This window comes from Panulirus ornatus, chromosome 7, assembly GCF_036320965.1.
Source record: "Panulirus ornatus isolate Po-2019 chromosome 7, ASM3632096v1, whole genome shotgun sequence".
In the NCBI taxonomy this organism is placed as follows: Eukaryota; Metazoa; Arthropoda; class Malacostraca; order Decapoda; family Palinuridae; genus Panulirus; species Panulirus ornatus.
In genome coordinates, this window is record NC_092230.1 from 38,083,158 (window position 1) to 38,105,598 (window position 22,441).

The 22,441-nt window shown below is 39.0% G+C and overlaps 1 protein-coding gene across 3 annotated transcripts in view; it reads right to left on the minus strand.

Annotated features, from left to right (window-relative positions):
* Positions 1-9,813: 9,813 nt before the first annotated feature.
* LOC139749538 (uncharacterized) overlaps positions 9,814-22,441 on the minus strand; it is a 19,379-nt gene continuing 6,751 nt past the window's right edge. For all 3 annotated transcript variants that reach the window (XM_071663517.1, XM_071663516.1, XM_071663518.1), the window contains exons 4-9: positions 17,114-17,386; positions 16,382-16,518; positions 14,993-15,107; positions 13,021-13,154; positions 12,212-12,356; positions 9,814-11,422 (exon numbers count right to left, since the gene is read on the minus strand). In XM_071663517.1, coding sequence (XP_071519618.1) covers positions 11,195-11,422; positions 12,212-12,356; positions 13,021-13,154; positions 14,993-15,107; positions 16,382-16,518; positions 17,114-17,386 — 1,032 coding nt within the window. In that variant the 3' untranslated portion in view covers positions 9,814-11,194. The remainder of the gene's footprint in view (positions 11,423-12,211; positions 12,357-13,020; positions 13,155-14,992; positions 15,108-16,381; positions 16,519-17,113; positions 17,387-22,441) is intronic.

The window sequence follows — 22,441 nt, forward strand, 5'->3', positions numbered from 1 at the left end:
TGGTTGTTCAATTTGTTTATGTATAGGATGGTGAGGGAGGTAAATGCAAAAGTCTTGGAAAGAGGGGCAGTCTGTGTGGGATGAGAGGCCCTGGGAAATCAGTCTGTTGTTTGCTGATGATACAGCACTGGTGACAAATTCAAATGAAAAATTGCAGAAGTTGGTGACTGAGTTTGGAAGTCTGTGAAAGAAGAAAGTTGAGAGTAACTGTGAATAAAAGCAAGGTTATTAGGTTCAGCAGTGTTAAGGGACAAGTTAGTTGGGATGTAAGTTTAAATGGAGAAAAATTGGAGGAAGTGAAGTGTTTTAGATATCTGGGAGTGGACTTGGCAGTGAATGGAGCCATGGAAGTGGAAGTGAGTCGTAGGGTGGGGGAGGGGGCAAAGGTTCTAGGAGAGATGAAGGATGGGTGGAAGGAGAGAATGTTATCTTAGAGAGCAAAAATGGTATGTTTGAAGGAATAGTAGTTCAAACAATACTATTTTATTGAGGCATGGGCTATAGATAGTTTTGTGCAGAGGAGGGTAGATGTGTTGGAAATGAAATGTTTGAGGACAAAGTCCGGTGAGAGGTTGTTTGATTAAGTAATGAAAGGGTAAAAGAGATGTGTGGCAATAAAAAGAGTGTGGTTGAGAGAGCAGAAGAGGGTGTGTTGAAATGGTTTGGGCATATGGAGAGACTGAGTGAGGGAAGATTGAGAGAGAGGATAGATGTATATATCCCTATATACCTTCTCTCATTTGCTCATGCTCCTTCTGTGCAAGTACCATCCATATTCCTTTCTTTTTTCTTTCAAGTGCAGTTTAACTCTCCCATCCTACTACTTCCTGTCTTCATCTCACCTTCAGTATTCTACATGCTTCCCCAGATGTCTAACTCCCCCTCCCTCTAACTTACCCTCAACTCATGTACTCTCACCTTATGCCACTTTTCACCAAATTGCTGTTGGTTTCTCTGCACATATCCCCCTCTTTCAGTCTTACTCTCTTTCATTGCTTCTTTCCCAGGTGTCATTTCTTCTTTTCTGAAAATGGCGACAAACTTTTACACGCTTTCACCGAGATAATCAGACATGCCACCTGCCAACCCTCTCAGCATCACATCCAGTAATGCTCGTCATTCAGCAAGCAATCCAATAATGCCTGTTGACCCCCAACCCTGATTCATCCATGTATGCTTATGTATACATCTTTTGAAACCAAATATTTCCAATCATTGATCCTCTTTCAGCTCACAACCTGACAAAATGTTCCACATTTCATTATCACAGTGGGCTTTACCAGACTCAGCTTGCTTGTGGTTACTTGGCAAGTGACATATCACCTTCAATTAAGGGGCATTGCTATTAATGGATTACAAGAAGTACTCTCATGAAGAAAAAAGTCCACCCTTTCCCTGTTACTGATCGTAATGCAGTTTTGAAGCTACAGGTATCCCATAAAAGGGGTCATAGTGTTATATAATTAAATTTACAATGGATCACCATTCATTCTTGTATTCACACACACAAAAAAAAAATCTGCTGGAAAACACTCACCTTCCTCCAAAGGGTGCTCCTTTTATACCTCATTATCTGATGTGTAATTACTAACAGTCACTCATTTTGCAGTCTTTTAATGTAAGACATCAGTCTTGTACTCGCTTGCTTCTCTCTTTAACACAACTGTTTCATAAGAGGTGTCACCCCTTCCTTTGCTCTTACCTTCACACGAACCCAAAGCTTAATTCCCTTAACATTCTCTGACCATTTTACCCTCCTCCTTTTTAACTTAGTTCCACTTAAGCTAGAACATTCAGATTTCTCTTCTAAAGCACAGCACCTATCACTTCCCTTTTCTTATTTGGATTACATTCTTGCCCATTCAGACACTCCTGTCTGAGCCTTTGGAAAAGTAATCCTTGCTTAGCTTTTTCTTCTGTTCCTGTTTTTGGAAAGTGATAAGACAAGGAGGGAAGAGTGTCCAACCCTTTGCTCCCATCCCTGGTAGTCATCTTGTATGAAAAATTGATATGAGGGTAGTTTTCTTACTCTTATATCCCTAGGGACAAAGAATATTTGTAGTTTAGGATAAAGAATAGAGTAAATTATGTATGTCATATTAGAGATTGAGAGAGCTTGTGGACTGAGTTGCAGAAATTTACATGGTTATGAGCTAGAGAGGCAAGACGTCATTGTGGGCCAGGAAATGGAATGTGACAATCACTGCAGTGGTGGCTCTACTGCTGTTACTCCTTTACTTGACACCCACTCAGTACTGTTTTGCTTACCTGGATGATGCCTATATACCACCTTCTTCCTGTAAGATACATTGATAATGATGAGGAGGGTGTACTCTGAGGCTAGCCATAGCCTATTACCTTATGGTAAATGTACCTTCTAACAGTTTACACACTTAAACTGAATATCACTTAAATCAATTCTGTTGTTAAAACTTAGAGCGAGTTAATCTTGCAAATTTTTGATGTGTGACTCGTAAATCAAATGTAGTATAGTATCTATATTACTTTTTTTTTTAAGATTTAAGTATTATAAGTGTGGGTGACATTTTTGCAATCTGGGTTTTTTTAGGTTGCTTGGAAATGAAGATTCAGTAAATTCATATTTCAATGCTAGAATATGCGGGGTGATTATGTAGCTCTTAACCATGTAAAAAACAGACTGAAAGTTGTTGCACATGTTTTACAGGGTGTAGATGTTGCTGTTGTTTACTACATCAGAGGAAGAGTTGGTGGTGCAATGGAGTGTGTAGCAGGATGCTGAAGGTGGATGTGAATAAAACTGTGATTCTACTTTTTGAAAGAAAGGTAGGTAAGATTATAAAATCAGTTTATAACAATGAAGAACTTGAAGTTGTGGATTAATTTGAATATTTGGGAGATAAGTTTAGTACAGATGGTAGTAGGAAAGGCAAAGTTGAAATTAGAGTCAGCAAGGATAAAAAAAAAGGGAGCACTGAAAGCTCATGATTGGGAAAGAGTTAAGCATAGCATTTGCAAGAAACTTGCACAAAGGGGTTCTCTTCCCAACATATGTATGGGTGTGAAACTCAAGTGTATACAGGTCATGGTAAGTAGAAAATTAAAGCAGCATAGATGGATATTTTGTATAGTATAGTTGGACTTAAAAAGGATGGATTGAGTGAAGATAGGACATGATGTGTGAAGAAGGCATAGAAAGGATAGGTTGAATGAAGATAGTATATTAAATAGTGTGAAGAAGGTATTAGAAAGGCGTATGGATGAAGGTGTATAGGATGGCAGGGATATTGTATTACAGAAGATACAAGGGGTAGAGTTAGACCATGGATAGATGTAGGAAGAAATTTGATTAGGGTGAAGGATATTTCAGATGATGTCATAGGAATGACTGGGCAGTAAATGCAGTACAAGCTTTCTGGGTGAAAATGGTATGAATGGAGATGTGGGTCTCAGCTGACAAATCAACATAGTGGAAAAGTAAGATGCACTTTCACAGAAGTGGACTTCACATTTCATTTTATTACACTGAACATGAGTTGCTGGTGTTAAAGGGATGTGAATGATGCTCTGGAGGCTGTGTGTACCTGATTCATCTGCTCAATTGGGAATGATGATGGTAAATAGGATTTTTTTGTCCACTTATTATTAACCCGGTTTTCATTCACATGGTATGGATGAAGTGCAGACAGGCATGTATCTGTTGTGGTAATTAACTGTGCAAGATTAAGTCCAAAACTTCAATCCTAAAGGCTTGCAGTGGGCTGGGACACACTACTTTATAGGTAGGCTTACCTAACTGATAGAAATTGTGTTAATTCAAAGCTACTAAACTTACCTTTGTTAGAGCTTGTGCCGAGTGTAGTAATTTGGTTGCTTGAAATATAATCATTAGTTTACATAGTCAGCAGCACCACAGGAATGAAAGTTTAGGAAGTATTGGCTGGTGCATTGTGTTTTACATATAATGCAGATTAAGATTTTATTTGAAAAACTGTTAATCAACTACCTCATACGCAAGTACTGGTAGCAAAGTATTTCTTCTTGAGTAACGAGTGTTAATGTAATACTTCTTAAGCCCTTCATGTTAGGATTGCTGGTCTCACTGTTTCATTACAACTAGGCACAGGGCTAGATGTAATAACTTATTTTATTCTTGTATTCCTACACCTCTCCTTTCCACATCTTTCTTGTACTCCCAATTCTCCCCGTTTTTTTTATGAGGTTCTTATGTAAAAGAAATATCTGAAATTCAGTCTTTTAATTGCTGTCTTGAGTGCATCAAAAATTTTTGTGACCCTTTAGAACCTAGAGAAATGATATAAAAGTTTTCCTTGTTACTGTGCTAAAGATATATGGGAGTGCAATGGATAGTGTCAAGGGAGTTAGTTCCATGACAGAAAAGTGGCATAATGCCCTAAATGCATTAAGGAGTATGTGGAAGGGAAATTCAGGAGTAAGTGTAAGGAAAATTCTATGTTCTGAATGTTGATTGGTTGTGACACATGAGCCTTCAATGCATTGAAAAGGAAGAGGTCTGTGCTGAAATTTAAATAACACGGTGTAGATTATCAAAATAAACATTGTCAGTGAGAGGTATTGTGAGTTCAGTCAAATAGAGTTAACAAGGGTATGCAGATGTGGTTTGAACTAACCAAAGACTGACAAAGAGGATCTGTCAGGAGTAGAAGCTTTATAGGGGAAGGCGAGACTAATGAGATCAAAGGCTAAATGTTAAGGAAAATGAAGCCTGCAGTAATTAGAAACATGAAATGTTTGGTGCTTGCTGTGCAATTTAGTGACTGAACTAGGGCAAATGAAATGGACAATGAAAACTTTGGAAAACTTTGTAGGACTTTACTGTGGATGGTAACGATGGTTTTTGTGCATTATATATGTGACAAGATGGATATGTGGAGATGAGGTCATTCTCCCTGACACTACCTATAAAGATGAGAAATGCAGTTTGGGGAAAAAAATCCTCTAAAAACACCCATACTATACTAGGCTTTTGTATCTTTTTCCCCTTCAGATGCTTTCCATCAGTACCCACAGAAAAGCATCAATACTTTCAATCTTTTTTGTCTCCCCAAATTTCTAGGAAAGGCCAGTTTTAACACTTTCAGGTTTCCTCCTTTCTTTTCTAACCCCAAGAGATAGGTAAGAAACAATACTACCCATGTATCTCCTGTGTGTTATAGAAAGTAACTTCAAGGGGCTGAAATTCTTCCATCCTGTATTATCACTAAAAGTAGTAGTAGAGGAGGGAATCAAGCAAGGATATTCCTTGAGGGCTTACGCTAGGATGTCTAAATCAGCATGGTTATAACCAGGAAGCAAATAGGTGAGAGACAGGTATAATGTTCAATGAGAGAAACTTGTATATTCAGCCTATGAATGAAAAGTTGAAGGGTGAGGGGTCAGATCTAGTGTGCCAGGAATGTTTTAAAGAGGGTATAGTCTGGAGTTAGTATGGGGATAATTAGGCATGGATGATGCCTAATTAGTTGTAGGACACATGAGAGTAAAAGGCTGATGTGGTTTAGATTTACAGTAGATGGAGAGGTGGGTGAATGTTGGTGCTCTTGCACAAGGCAGCAAGAGGAGAGAAGAAAGGTATGCATTTTGGGAGGAGTTTAGCGAGTCCTTTGGCAGAGACTTGGCAGCAGGTGTTATAATCAGGGGGCATGAATCTCTGATTTAAATGAAAATGGAGAAACGCTTGTAAGAGGTTTTATATGAATTGTGAGCAGGAATACATAGTTCAACTTTTTATTTGTGATACCCTCTGCCTTCGTATATTTTCTTAGTTCATCCTTCCTCATAGAATTTGTATCAGAATGTGGAGCCTATTATTTGTTCTTTTGAAAATATTCATACATAGACATGCAGAATCTGGGGTTGGGAATTTATGGGTACTTATGGATCATGAGTTAATTGCGAGGTAAGCAAATGTGAAGGTATTGAATGTAAATGTGGTAAAAGGGGTGGCACATACTATGCCTATCTTTTCTTGGATGAGGAAAGTTGATGTTGGATTAAGGTAAAAGATGTGTGGAAGTGAGTGAGTTTGCAAATGTGGATTGTGTTTACAAACACCACAAGAGACAGTGAAGAATGGCATAAAGTGAGAGTAAATAAAACTGTGGAATGGGTGGCACTTAGGTGAGCAGTGCTTAAGGGGGTTGGTATGGGAAAAGTGGATTTGAACCTATGAGAAAGGGTAGGGAGTGGTGGATGAGGAAGTTTAAAGTATTAGTTAGATGAGGGGTTGTATGATTGGACCAATATCTGCATGGAAGAAATGCATGTGATTAGAAAAGGATAAGACAAAGCTGATTTTTTGTTTAAAGGAATAATGTTTGAAAATTTGAACAAATGGGGGTAACAATGAAGAAAGCAGAAGGAAAAGTGATGACAAAGGTGATGGAATGAGCATTTTGGACTGCAAACTATTTTCAGTGATAGGGTGGCAGATGTGCAGTGAGTCATGGAGAATGGATGGTAATGGAAGTTTTGCACAAGATGAAATATGAGAGAATGTCAGGATTGGATGGGATAGTAGGTGATTATTTAAAGGGTAGCAGTTTTATTAACTGGTTTGTCAGCTCAAAATGAAATATTTAAGACTGGCAGAATGCATATATAATGCTCATGTAGAAAGGTAAGACATACAAAAATGATGCTTGAATTACAGAGGTATACATATGGTAACTATACAAGATAATTGAGTCTGGTGGTCATGTTTACAGAGCAGGTGACATGAGAACCTATGTGGTTTCAGAAGTAGAGTATGTGTGGACCAGGAGTTTGCTCTGAAGAATGTAAGACAATAACTTTTGAGGAGGTTGACTTTAATGTGGCAGTTATGAATCTGGAGAAAAAACACAATAGGGTTGATGAAGATACCATATGGAATGTGCTACAGATGGGGTAAAAGGAAAATTGTAACATGCACTTCGGAGTTTTTGCAAGGACAGCAGGGCAGGAGGCATAAGGAAGTAGGGCTGGTGGTTCCCCGTGAGGTGGAAGCATGTCAAGAATTTGACATCATCATGGCTGTTTAATCTGCTTAAAGATGGGGTGGCAAGGTAAATAAGGTCTTTGAACAAGGAGTGGTTCTGCAGTATGCTAGCAGTTTTGGGGCTGGGAAGTAAACCATTTGCTGGCACACATTTTTGATAGTCCAAAATTGATAGTTTGGGAGAGTGTTGAATAAGGAAATTGAATGTCAATGAAATCAAAAGATAATGGAATGCAATAAGGAGGTAAGGCCACATGTGGTTTGGTTTGTGTAGTACTGTTTTCAAAGGTTTGCCAGTTCCATTTGGACGTGATTTTTAGTAGTTTTAAAGTTTTTGTCTCGGAATCAAACCTGAATTATGCGAGTATAATAATAATAATAATAATAATAATAATAATAACTAATAATAATAATAATGATAATGATAAAGGAAATAAAAATAATTTAGGGATTTCAGAGTGATATGAATACCTTTTCTTAAAAGAAGTCTAAGTAATATTTAAATTTACTGATCTTTAAAGGAAGCCAAAATGTTTAGTCTTCAGGAAGTAACTTTTTTTTAGTTATTTTTAATGTGAAGAAGAGCTGAATAATCATTAGGTTCTAGTTCTTTAAAATTTCCACAAAAAGACTCGAGCCATCGGCCATGTTGCACTTCGAGTAGACTTTTAATGAAACAGGTTTAGAATGAAGCAGATAAAAGATGCCATAGACCTAAGACTTCAGTTGTTTCATATTGTTACTGGAACTGAAAATACAGAATAAACTATATGTAGATTTTATGACGGAAATTTGATTGGAGTGGCTATGTAAATGCTCACAACATGGGCACTGTGGTTAGTTTTTTTTTTCATGCGCATCAGCATTTACCCTGTTGCCATTGAATTATCTGATTGCAGCTGCATTGAATCTTCCCACAATAGGTACAATACATTATCCATCAGTTCCCACTCCAATACCAACTTTTACCCCATATACTCAGAGGCGGATTACCCATAAGTTATATAAGCTCGAGTCTAAGGCTGAAAAAAATGGTACAATTAAGTACAAGACAGTAAAATGGGTGAATTATTTGGGGGGATGGCCCAATAATTTGACGAAAATAGGTAGGTTCAACATTTTAATTTTCTCAGGGCCTCCTTCATGAGGAAAGGCTAAAATATTTTGGCACCAGGGCCAAATTGTTATGTAGAAACATTTAGAACTCGATTGGCCGGGGCAAACAATATGAATGTTCATGGTAAAAGAAGCTCATGCCAAGGAGGTGGTCTTCAGTTTCAGTCACGAAACTCGGACCTCTGATTTAATTGCGAATATCGTTTTTGTTAGTCTGATGTACAAGCATACCACTGGTTATATTTTCTTGGGAAGTAAATATTATTGTTTTTGTTGTTTCATAACATCTTTTGATTCCTTAATGTACAGGAGCAGCGCAAAATAATGTCTATGGCCTATTAGTTTCGTAATCCTCTATTGCTTAAGGTTCGAGTCATATGAAACACAGATTCACCAGGTATAGTTGTTATCCACTGAGGCCTACTTTATACGGGATCTTTCTAATGTTGCTGTCAGATCATATAATTTCTGTAACTAATAAAGAGTGCCAGAGGTTGGACTCTTCTTATTGTGGTGTTTGAGGTAACACATGCCGTGCGGGTAGAAAAACTGGTTTAAAGCAGGGATAAGCACATCGAAGTCATGTAGGAATTGAATAATTTGGAACCGAGTCACCTGCTTCGTTTATGGTGGTGATTGCGGTTCGAAACTTGTACACCACATATCAACAATAAAGGCACCATTATTTAACTTTCTATATATGAATCACTTTTCCTATGAGCTGTGCGTTTAAGCTGAAACTGATTTAGCATTAATATGATATATTTATTCCTATATGACTCAATCTCGATACTATTTGCGTGGGACACAACGTGGTGTTTACACAGTATGGTAAGTAAACTTGTGAGATATCATTATTAAAAAAAGGGGGACTTTGCATTTTTGCAACCCACAGGTAATGATATCGCTAAAAATAAGGTGTATCCTAACATTCACCTTTTTGTGGACTATTTCGAAGCAGTTCGCTTGACACGTGAGTCGGCGATCGGCTATGTCTCGTAATTGTTCCGCTGCAAACCTGTTCGGTCTGTTGCGGCTGAAAACTTTGTTATTAGTGTTGTTCTGCTGGTGAAGATCCAGTAAAGTACTGATGTTTACAATGAATTTTCGAGTAAGTGAACACTGAAGCCATAGATGTATATTTGGGACTGGGAGCGACTTCCAGTGATGCTAGGTGAGTGGTCTGTGGTTTGGTAGCCTAATGAGAATAGTTTGTTTACGATTTCATATTCTGTCATTTTGTAAATATTTACCTTTGATGTCAGCAATTATGAGTTGATGGTACGATGTGCCTGTGCTTTATATGAAGACAGCATGAACTCATTCGTTGCAAAGTCGTATTGATGTGAAAATTATTTGAAATAGTTATCAGGCTTTTAAAAGTTCGTTCCATGGGGCCACGATCTTTCTTCCGAGATCCCAGTTCAAGCTGGATCTTTTATAATAATACTTTTGCAACAGGGTATCAGTTACATGCTTTCGAGATTCTAATCAATATTTAAATAGAACTTTTTAATGTAAGCCAACATGTATAATTCGTGAAGCACACTAAGATTTTGAGGTGTTAAAGCTGCAACATGTATTTTTACGATTTTGAAGTGTTAAAGTTGCAACTTATACTTTTCCGAAGTTTGAATTTTTATACTATTGCTGCAGCATTACGTCGTCAGTTGAGGTAGAAAGAATACCGTCCCTCCGTGAAAAGTAATTTTTACTCAGAACCATTAGTTTGCACCATTCTAATCAATATAATCGAGTTATTCTGCTAATTGGTCTAAAATGATTTCTGGGTTGCATGGGGAGATGGTTCATGTAAACTTTTAGAGGTGATTGTGCTAAATTGCAAAGGTTGCTGAAATGAAATTAATTTTTTAAAAATATTTTTATGAAATATAGAAACCGCTTTAAACCTCCCTGATTAAGTATTGATAACTCGAACATGTAAACTAGATATTCACAGAAGCAATATTAGTAGAAATTGGAATGATAAGGGTAACAAGACTACCAACCAAGAGAATACTTACAATGACCTGGAAATCAAGGAACCAACATACACAAATAAAGAAGTAATGTCTGTATAATATCGCTGTTTCTTGCGTTAGCGAGGTAACTAAGAACAGACGAAGAAAGGCCACGTCCTCTAACAACTATACATTTATCTATATACATAAATATACTTACGCATGCATACACATAATATGTGGTGAAAAAAATCTTTACAAGTATTTCTACCTTATCAAGGTAACTTTACCATTGCATGTACTATCTTACATAGTCTTATACTAACAGTAAAATCTAGATCATGTACAAAAACGAAGTGGCTGACTAAATATGTAAATAAAGATTTTTACAGGGACAAAAATAAATCGTGGACGCTACTCCACCAGTAGCACAGTGGACGTTGTTCCACCAAGTAGCATAGTGGACGTTCCTCCACCGGCAGTACAGTGGACGTTGCTCCACCAGGAGCACAGTAGACGCTTCTCCGCCAGCAGCACAGTGGACGTTGCTCCACCAGCAGCACAGTGGATGATGCTCCACCAGTAGTACAGTGGACGTTGCTCCACCAGCAGCATAGTGGACGATGCTCCACTAGCACCACAGTGGACGATGCTCCACTAGCAGCACAGTGGACGATGCTCCACCAGTAGCACAGTGGACGTTGCTCCACCAGTGGCACAGTGGACGTTGCTCCACCAGGAGCAAAGTGGACGTTGCTCCACCAGCAGCACAGTGGACGTTGCTCCACCAGTAGCACAGTGGACGTTGCTCCACCGGGAGTACAGTAACCTAGTATGAACAGTTCTCCCAGTCCACCAACATCGTGTGACTACTTCACCGGGACCTACTAAGCTGCAGTTGATGTGTTGTTTCCGGTAATGTGCTGACACTGACATGGCCTTTTTTGACATATTAAGCGTTACAAGAGAGCTCGTTTAACACTGGGATGGTTCTGTACCGCAGACACTTAGTTCTCGCTCAAAATAGTGTTATAACTGAGTTAAATACCAAGGCAGTTATTGACCGACGACGAAAATCCCTAGATTTCTAACCCTTCACGTGTGGGGTTAGGTTAGTTTAGTTGGTCTGCTCGTCGGTCAGTCGCTGGGGTGAGGTGGATGTTGACGAAGTTGTGTTCTGTAAGAGCCAATGAGCCTCGCGTCCTGGGTAGGAACTAGTGAGCCCAACCTTGGTGTCCTGTGTTCGCCAGTATAGGAAGAGGACCTGGTCTCTAATGCCTTTGATCTTGTGGACCAGAACATGTTCTTCCTCGGGTAATTTGATAACGTCCAGGGCGCCTCCCTCCTGTTGGAGCACAGAGTAGAATCATTACAAAATCCCTCCTCTCCTCTCAGGTTCATTTTACTTTGCCTTCCCTTGCTTCGACAGAAAACAATGACGAGCGAATATCAAGGTTTTTTATTTTTGAATTTGCTAGTTTAAAAACAACTCTCCGTGAATATTTCCTTTTCCTATCTTTGACTTCCCCTGATATTTATATTGATTTTAATTTCCACATTCCCACATGAGAGTTGGGGCGAGTACTCCCCGCACACAAGCCTCCTACACGCAAACCTTACATTCTTCCAGTTCACCAGCTTTCTATATACTTCAAATGTTCTTGCAAGACACCCGCCTCCATTAATGGTATCATCATTAACACCCTTACCGAACTTTGCTCATTGATAGCTCAATTCGTCTACAACTCTTTCACTAAAATGACACCAACATATCTTCTACAACCCAAGTCTGCTTCCAACATTAACATACATGATAAAAGATAACATACATCAACAAAATGTAGTTTCAGCTAATTGGTTTTTCCCTGCACGAAAATTCAGATAACTTCTTCTTACCGTTGACGAACAATGCAGCTAATGATAACAGCTTTATTCGAAAATGAATTTCTAAGTTTATTAAATTCAGTTTTAAAAATTTCTGAGAGGTTTACGGACTTTTAAAGTCGATTTCATGAAAAGCATCAAGATATTAAAAGATTTTTTTTATTTATTTATCCCAGTATTACCGTTTTTTTGTTGGTCGGGATAAATAATCACTCTCCTAGCCCCTTCATAATTGGGAAGCACGACCCACCTGTGTGTCGAAATACAGAATATCTTTTCGTTTGGCAGCGTGGGCCCCGGGCCCGGGAGGAATGACGAGGTGGTATGTTGCCGGCAGCAGGGCACTGGACAGAACGTATTGTACTGCATCGTAGTCTCCACGAACTGGCTTGAACCTATGTAATACATGTGATAGAAGTGTGATTATAGATTACATAAGATTGGAGGATGGGTCAGGAAAAGTGCACATATTTAGCTGAATGTATGTTATTCTCTCCGCATATTCGTTTCTAGCATCACAAGAGTTGCACCTGAGATTATCTAAAACTTTTTTTCTTTTTCTTGATTTGCATATGTTTTGAATGGCTTTAGTGACAATAGAACAGTCTTTAATGATGTAGCAACTACGTATGGACGGATGAACTGCATGTGATGATGTAACTGTCTGTAGGAACACGTAAACATTGGGATATATGGACAAATTTTTCTAAAACGTGTCATAACATGTTATGTGCAGTGGTGCTCATCGCTCTCGTGTAAGTCAGTTTAAAGGTTAGCAGATTTAAACAATGATTAAGGTAATTTTACTCTAAAAGCGAATATATAATGAAGATAATGAATGAGGGTGAAAGATGAAAAATCTACGTAGGGAAACTCTGAAACACACAAAAAAAACATTTGATCACTTAATTTTGAGGGCCTTTAATGTATTCAAAAGAACAAGGAAATTTTCTTTTTTTTTTATATTTGTGTTGAAAAGCTAGGGAAAAGTTTAGAGCAAGAGGATTGTTTGGAGATCAGACTCTAATATCATCATAATCATTGCAGTATACCACTTACGAGAACACTAAGGATGGTGCGGGTGTGCCTGACGTGGTGGCCTCCATCCTCCACAGGTCGCCAGATCGCTGGACACTCATGATGTAGCGCGGGTGGTCGGCTGGCCGCAGCGTGTACCCACCCTCGTCCATGTTCTGCTGGTAACAACGATATGATTTGCATCAACTGAGGTCAGGGCCGTCGTGTCTTCATATATATATATATATATATATATATATATATATATATATATATATATATATATATATTTTTTTTTTTCTTTTTTTTTTTTTGTCGCTGTCTCCCGCGTCAGCGCAAGAAAACAGACGAAAGAATGGCCCAACCCACCCACATACACATTTATATACACGTCCTCACACGCAAATATACATACCTATACATCACAACGTATACATATATATACAGACATATACATACACATGTACATAATTCACACTGCCTTTATTCATTCCCATCGCCACCTCGCCACATATGAAATAACAACCCCCTCCCTCCTCTTGTGTGCGAGGTAGCGCTAGGAAAAGGCAACAGTGTATATATTGTTTCATAGTTATTTTTTCCACTAAAGATTTATTAGTGATTTATTTGTGGGACTGCTATTGTTAGATGAACTGGACTTACTTTTATAAGTTTGTCAGTGGAAAACAAATGAACTGAAACTGTAACGGGCTGTTTGTGATAGTGGGAGATGTCGGAAACTACCAGATTAGTGTGGTAAGACTTGAAAGGCGTAGCTAAGGAGGCGCAAATAGTGTTATGGACTTGTTATCAAGTCTCTCAAACATATATGTGGTATTGCCTTCAACCACCCTAATCAGTTAATCATTCCATGTTCTAACAGTCTGGTCGAAGAAAATAGACCCCACCCCTATTCGAGTTTAAGCGTTTGCCCACGAGCTTATATACCTTACTGCGAGTGAAATTAGACGAATCAAATCTTCGTAGTTAAATCGAGATTATCGAAGCCCTTGATTATTTTGAGTCCCTGTGTTAGACCTCCTCTTGATCTTCATTTTTCTGAGGTAAATATACTTGAGTCGTTTCGTCTGGTCTCATAAGATTTGTTTCTCACGTTCAAGAATCATCTTGGTCGCTCTCTATCCCTCTATGCATTTTTCAAGCAGGTTGACCGATACTGAACACATTATTCAAGATGGAACACCAATTAATTTCAAAGAGAGGATATTTTTTGTAGACTTTGACAGCCCTACTTATGAATCTCAGTATTTTTTTTTCCCCCTTTTTAATGCTTATTTAGCTATAGGATACCAGAGATTATTACGTTTTTCTTTATTTTCATTTTGTACCTCAACAGAACTCATACTGTAGCTTGCCTTCTCGCTTTCTTTTCCGATGTTTAAAACTCTATACATGTCAGTAATGAAATTCATTTAGCACCCATGATCTCAATCCCTCAGTTTGTCTGTATTACTTTGAAGCTGCAGACGTTCACTTTCATTCGGTATATTTTCCAGCCCAGTATCGTCTGCCAATTTCGATGTATTACAATGAAGGCCATTATCAACATGATTGATAGATATTAGGAAAAGAACAGATCCCAAGACTGAACCTTAAGGCACACCACTTATTACATCTAACCATTCTGCGGCTTGACCGTTAATTAATCTCTACGTGTTGCTTACGACTAAACCAATTTCCCTACCCCTGAAGTACAACCCCATCAGTACAATGTGATTTAACATTTGCTGGTAACTTTTGGTCTTTGGTCTTGCTGCCCGCGAGAAGCGATTGTCCCGTTTGTATAAGAAAAGAATATGTTTGCCTTCATTAAATCAGCCAGTTCCCTCAAGATATTGGAAGTAGGGTAAATAGTATAAAGTCAGAACAGGTAATGGGAAAAATATTGGAAATGATAGTTGATTTCCTCAACAGACGTTCACGTCTGGGGTGGGGGGGGGGACTAGTTACTAGAGGAAGGGAATGGCCAAAACAAGCCAGTAACTGCACTAACCAAGAAGGGTGAAGGAAGGGAGAGGTTAGCCATCATGCGATCCAGCTTGGGTAGGGAGTGCGGCTGGTACCTTGCCACGAACTGCACGTTGTTGACGCTCGGCTCCAGCGCAGATCTGTGGCCGACTGTCTAAAGTGTTTTAAAGGACATTCTTTTCGTAATGAACATAACATACATAAATTCATTAAGGACATATAATATTATGATGTAAGTAAGGGCTGAGAAGTATACAGTAAGATAATGAGAAATGTGTTTATTAAGAATTTCAAGGAAACTTTTTGCATGTCTTGAAGTAATAATTACGAATAGATACCCAATAATTTTTATCAGTAATCAAAAGATACATAACAACAAATGTGCAGAAAATATTCTAATCAGTCTTTATTGTATATAAACTTATATATAAGATGTACCAGAGTGCTGATGCCGTATTATAGTTACGTCATTAGACCATCATAGATACATACCACTTCGTTATATTGAAATAGTTTCAGGAACATAGATGCAGGTGCTCTGCTAATAATATTCTAAAAGATGAGGAAGAGACCAAAACTTCAAAAGGACGTTTCATGATAAGTGACTGAAGTGCTCTTAACAAATTGATGAGAAAGGATGTTACTGAAGTTGGTTACTGGGTTGTCTGGGAATAAATTGGCTGACAGCAAAACATATTGATGAGTGAGGGAACTGTTGGTATAAAAAGGAAATCAAAAAGAAAGTATTGGGAAGAGGAGATATTGAGGACACCACAGGAGTATAAACTGGTGTGATGACAATATTGAGATGAACGATATCATACATGTGGAAAGAATAGGTGTAGGGATGTCATTTTGGTTATGTTGATAATTGGATACAAAAGTGGATGGGAATATGGATTAACGTTAGGATACGAAAGTGGATGGCGATGTGAAAGCAGTTGTGAGGATCACGATAAAATGTACTGTGTGATTTGTGGAAAAAACCGAGATTACGAACATTATACTCCAACATAAGACAATTTGTACGTTGAGAATAAGAGAAGATATGATGAATCATACTTTTAAGTGAAGGGAAGTGATTAGGATGTGTGCTGACCATTGTGAGTAATGTAAAGAACATTCATACGTGATGCCAACATATGTGATACCAGCTGGTAATGTTGTACGGCAGGCACCTTGTGGATGGCCTCATTTTTATGTTGAGGTTAGAATATTACAAAATGAACATGAACTGAATACAGGTATCCCTGATGATTGCATGTGGACCTTTACAACCTTCCAAGCAGACTCCGGAGACTGAAAGTAAAGTCACGGGTAGCACAGATCTTACCTGTGATACCTTTATAAACACAAGCCTCACTAACTCAACCCCCAGACTCAAAATAAGGGGAGGTACGGCCTTAGATCTTACCTGTATAAGGCTGTCATGTTCCTCCTGATGTTGTTGATGTGTCTGTCGAAGGCCGGGATTAGATGGACTAGTGGGTTGATGAGACGGCCAGGCAGACCGGTGTAGCGGCTGGACAGGATCACTATCCTTTCCATAACCTGCAACCCAGAAGCATGGTGGTAAGGGCATGTTATGGCGGTATGGTGCAGCACCATGATGGTGAGGGAGGACCATAAGTACCCCAGCCGTAGGACCGAATTTCTACCTCAGAATTATAATTTGCAGTGACGAGAGCACGACGACGGTTCAATCCTAGGATAAAATGGCGTCTTCTCACCTGACCGTTAATGGGTAAGTCAGAGGTCAGAAGACTGTTATTCTATCCAGACACAGTTTTCCTCCCGGCTTCTGTTATTAAAGTATTTTTCCCGTGGTTAGAGCTACATCTCTCCTGCTTATCATATGGAAAATGGTCATCCTGTGTCACCGAGGCCGCGGAAATAGCAGCTATACTTAGATTGTTTTCCTCCTGTTGTTAAATTCAGAAAACAGTCAACTGACTGTATAATTATAGCGGAAAATGGACTCCATGATTGTTAATGGAAAATAGCCAACTTCCAAGCTGAAATAGCTCATCAACATTTCTAGAAATAGTTATAGGCAATCAAAGTCCTGGAAATATCCCTAAGAGCAGCAATCAGTTTTAGCCGATATTAGCTCAGAAATAGCTAGCTTGACACCAAGATGCCTCACCTTCTGCAAGTACTTCTGGCGGAGGTCTTCCAGGGCGCTGTACAGGTCCAGGAGGTTGTAGAGCGCTCGGATGTCATGGGCCGTGGTGACCACCCCCACATGACTCTCCACGAACGGGGAAACGAAAGCCAAGAAATCCAACTTCTTGAGGAGCTTCTTCAGGTGGGGTTTGAGGTCCTCCTGGGACATACGGGTCGGCTGGTGACTGACGTGCGCCTGGATTCTCCCGGAGAAGTTGAGACAGAACTCGTACAGCTCGGTGGTGTTGATGACCTGTGCACACAGGAAGAGTGTTACATAGAGTTACACAAGACCACACAGAAGGCCCCATGGTCCAAAAAAATTGGTCTGGCCTTAGAGAAAGAGAAAGGGAGGTTCTTGTAATTATTTGCTCTCTGAGGCCTCTTTAATTGTACAGGGAGCAACTGATACAGTCAGTGGATATAAAGATGGAATACAACGGTTGTGTTATGGTTTTACAAGAATTGAATATTATGTTTATGCAGGTGGAATAATTGGTTCTGTTCGTGGCTGTACACAGAAACAGAAATGGAATAGAATAGTGTTCATGATTGTATACAGGGAGAAATATACATACAGTTAAAGTCTGACAGCATTTTCATGATGTTTAGGGTGGTTGGAGGATAGGAAGAAAAAGTGGGACAGGAAGGGATAGTTTGAAATGGAAGAGAATACCGAAGTTTGTACAGTTGTGTATGTTTTTTTTTTTTTATTGATTATTTGTGCATGTGGCTGATTATCTGGAAGTGTGTTTTTAATGTCATATTTACGTACCCCTGACAGACTATGAGTGCGGATGTGTGAGCGTTGTATCTTTGTCTTTTTTTTTTTATTTACTCTGCAAAGTTAAACATTGTTCACTGTGTAAACCGGTGGATGATGACTGGAGTCTCCCTTGAGTGCTTTGAGGCTTCGAGGGAACTAAGAGTGCTCCAGGTTTGTACTGTTGTCCAGATCTTTGATCAGTCCGTAGTTTGTATCATTGTTGTATCATCTCTTTTTATGTGGATAGAGTGGTTGTGAAAGATACCCCAAAGATTGTTTCTACGTTTAGATTAGCATTCATCAAATCGTCTTCAGGAGCGTGTAGAGAGGTCAGTGGAGCAGCTAGGAATGATCGTGGGTAGCTAGGTGAGGCTGGTTAATACCCAGCCTCACCCATATATTGGGTTTGAAATATCTGGAGACCTTATTACTGTTTATGCACAGTGCTTATTTGCCTTTACATCACTAGAAAATATCAACCCAAGTCTTTTTAAAAACCTCATTTACTTTCTGTATATCTGACCTGAATTCATACTTTAGCTAGCCTTCTCTCTTTTACCACCGATATGTAAAACTTTGCAATTATCGATATTGTAATTACTTTGCCACCTATGAGCCCAGACTACAGATGTTCAATTCTAGTTGTACCTTTATTTCCCAGCCTAGTATTTAATTCTAGTTGTACATTTATTTCCCAGCCTAATACTTCTAATTCTAGTTGTACACTTATTTCCCAGCCTAATAATTCTAATTCGAGTTGTATATTTATTTCCCAGCCTAGTCTTGTCTCGAAATTTCGTTATCTTACAATGTGTCATTAAATATGTATAAGAAAGAGGACTAGTCTGCCAAGATCGATTTCTGTCACAGTCAGTTGCTTTACTGCTTTACTTTCATCATACGTATTGAATATGTCGTAGAAGAAATTAGGCATATTTGTCAGCCGTGAGGTTTCTTTGAAAACTGTGCTGAGAATCATTTATGAAATGGTGGTCCAATAAATAAGTTGTTTATTATTATTAATCATTATCATTATTGTTATTATTGTTATTATTATTATTATTATTATTATTATACAGTCGGAAATTCTCAGCAGAGGGAAGCAGAGGACTCTCTTGTCTTGTTTAACCGGGATGATCTATGTAACTGACGTGCCAGAGGGACTGAGTGTGTTTGCAGATGATTCTAAGGCTCTGATCAGGTTTGCATATAAAGGGATTTAAACAGAGTTGATATGATACATGGTTGACGAACCTTAGCACAAGCGAATGCACGTAAAGTAACGAAGACGGGATTCAGTACTTAAAAAAAAAGCTACATGAAACGTGTCAGAAAAGAACGTAGGGGTCGGCATTATGACCAAGCTAGTGCTGGCTAGGCTACAACGTTGGGAGCGTTATCAATGAGCAAAGTGTTTACTGGTTAATGTTATAACTGCTGTGAAATATACTGATAAGACTTTTATATATTATCTACATTTATATCAAAGCTAAATTAGGATTTCATCATTGAAAGAAGCAATAAAGACTAAATGAGAGCGCCAGAGAAAAGGTACAGTAGTAAGAGTGTTGCCCACTGTGGAAAAGAGAAGACTAAGGGGAGGGATTATTACAATCCTCTATTCTCTTAACTAGTTTGACAATGTCGATAGTGTACATTTCTTTGAATGACGAAGAGGAGCAGCTGAATGGCATAACAAGAAATTAGGCAAGATACTTATAAGAAAAAGAAGTCGGGAAATTCTCCTGTACTCAGTGGTGGATACATGGCATAACGTAAATATGACGCTGTTACTAAGGCAGCCATTTGAAATGTTGTATGATAGAAAATGGTAAAGAGAAGGGTGCCCTACAAGTGTTGAGCTCCCTACCTCCCCGTACTGTAAAACAGGTTGCTTCAATAACATGGGAATTCCGAAAGAGGCAACAGATCATATTAGGCAATTACTCTGTCCGGTGGAGCGCGGGAAAACCCACCTCCCTTCCACCAAGATACTGGGCATCCCGCTCCACCTATTCCCAACATGATGGGTCCCTGTTCTCGTGAGAGTAAACTTCTGAATTCTTGAATCTAACTCATGTCAGGCTAAATGTCTTAATAGACTAAAGAAATACAGAGTAGTCGCATTATATTCCACTTACTGCGTATACTTAGAGCGTTGTTGGGAGTATACGCAGTAAGATTTCAGAGTTAGAGACAGCATGGTTAGAAGGGAATTATATGATTGCCATTTCTGATTCCTGGTTAGGTATCAGCAACAGAGGTTTCTACGCCGAATCCTGAATTCCATGGTGCACCCTGTTTAATGGGGTAGGTAACAAAGTAGGTTAGGACTAATTTATAGGCCCTCCTCACAGACACCAGTAGACGAAGGATTTTGTGTCAAAAAATTGTTGTGACGAACGAGATTCTGTCATGGTAGTAGATTTTAACCCACCGGTGTCTAAATGGGGAGAATCCCTCCTTACCAGTAGCTCCGGGCATGGACTCGACCTAAATTTGCTTGATGGTGCTCAAATGGAGTTTTACTTCCCCGTTTTCTGTTGTTTTTGGAGCATTGAATTTTTTTTTATTGTATCATTTGTGATTACTATTTGTGTGCGGGAGAATTTTTTTAACATTCGTGTTGTCTCATCTCTTTGTATATAGAGACCATGTCTTGTGTGTGTGTGTGTATATATATATATATATATATATATATATATATATATATATATATATTTTCATACTATTCGCCATTTCCCGCATTAGCGAGGTAGCGTTAAGAACAGAGGACTGGGCCTTTTAGGGAATATCCTCACCTGGCCTTCTTCTCTGTTCCTTTTTGGAAAAGTAAAAAAAAAAAAAAAAAAAAAAAAAACGAGAGGGGAGGATTTCCAGCCCCCCGCTCCCTTCCCTTTTAGTCGCCTTCTACGACACGCAGGGAATACGTGGAAAGTATTCTTTCTCCCCTATCCACTGGGATAAAATTATATAAATGTATATATATATATATATATATATATATATATATATATATATATATATATATATATATATATATATATATATGTCGGGAGACAGCGACAAAGCAAATATATATATATATATATATATATATATATATATATATATATATATATATATATATATATATATATATATGTATGGTGAGGTGCCTGAGGATTGGCGGAATGCGTGCATAGTGCCATTGTACAAAGGCAAAGGGGATAAGAGTGAGTGCTCAAATTACAGAGGTATAAGTTTGTTGAGTATTCCTGGCAAATTATATGGGAGGGTATTGATTGAGAGGGTGAAGGCATGTACAGAGCATCAGATTGGGGAAGAGCAGTGTGGTTTCAGAAGTGGTAGAGGATGTGTGGATCAGGTGTTTGCTTTGAAGAATGTATGTGAGAAATACTTAGAAAAGCAAATGGATTTGTATGTAGCATTTATGGATCTGGAGAAGGCATATGATAGAGTTGATAGAGATGCTCTGTGGAAGGTATTAAGAATATATGGTGTGGGAGGCAAGTTGTTAGAAGCAGTGAAAAGTTTTTATCGAGGATGTAAGGCATGTGTACGTGTAGGAAGAGAGGAAAGTGATTGGTTCTCAGTGAATGTAGGTTTGCGGCAGGGGTGTGTGATGTCTCCATGGTTGTTTAATTTGTTTATGGATGGGGTTGTTAGGGAGGTGAATGCAAGAGTTTTGGAAAGAGGGGCAAGTATGAAGTCTGTTGGGGATGAGAGAGTTTGGGAAGTGAGTCAGTTGTTGTTCGCTGATGATACAGCGCTGGTGGCTGATTCATGTGAGAAACTGCAGAAGCTGGTGACTGAGTTTGGTAAAGTGTGTGAAAGAAGAAAGTTAAGAGTAAATGTGAATAAGAGCAAGGTTATTAGGTACAGTAGGGTTGAGGGTCAATTCAATTAGGAGGTGAGTTTGAATGGAGAAAAACTGGAGGAAGTGAAGTGTTTTAGATATCTGGGAGTGGCTCTGGCAGCGGATGGAACCATGGAAGCGGAAGTGTATCATAGGGTGGGGGAGGGGGCGAAAATTCTGGGAGCCTTGAAGAATGTGTGGAAGTCGAGAACATTATCTCGGAAAGCAAAAATGGGTATGTTTGAAGGAATAGTGGTTCCAACAATGTTGTATGGTTGCGAGGCGTGGATAGAGTTGTGCGCAGGAGGATGGATGTGCTGGAAATGAGATGTTTGAGGACAATGTGTGGTGTGAGGTGGTTTGATCGAGGAAGTAACGTAAGGGTAAGAGAGATGTGTGGAAATAAAAAGAGCGTGGTTGAGAGAGCAGAAGAGGGTGTTTTTAAATGGTTTGGTCACATGGAGAGAATGAGTGAGGAAAGATTGACCAAGAGGATATATGTGTCGGAGGTGGAGGGAACGAGGAGAAGAGGGAGACCAAATTGGAGGTGGAAAGATGGAGTGAAAAAGATTTTGTGTGATCGGGGCCTGAACATGCAGGAGGGTGAAAGGAGGGCAAAGAATAGAGTGAATTGGAGCGATGTGGTATACCGGGGTTGACGTGCTGTCAGTGGATTGAATCAA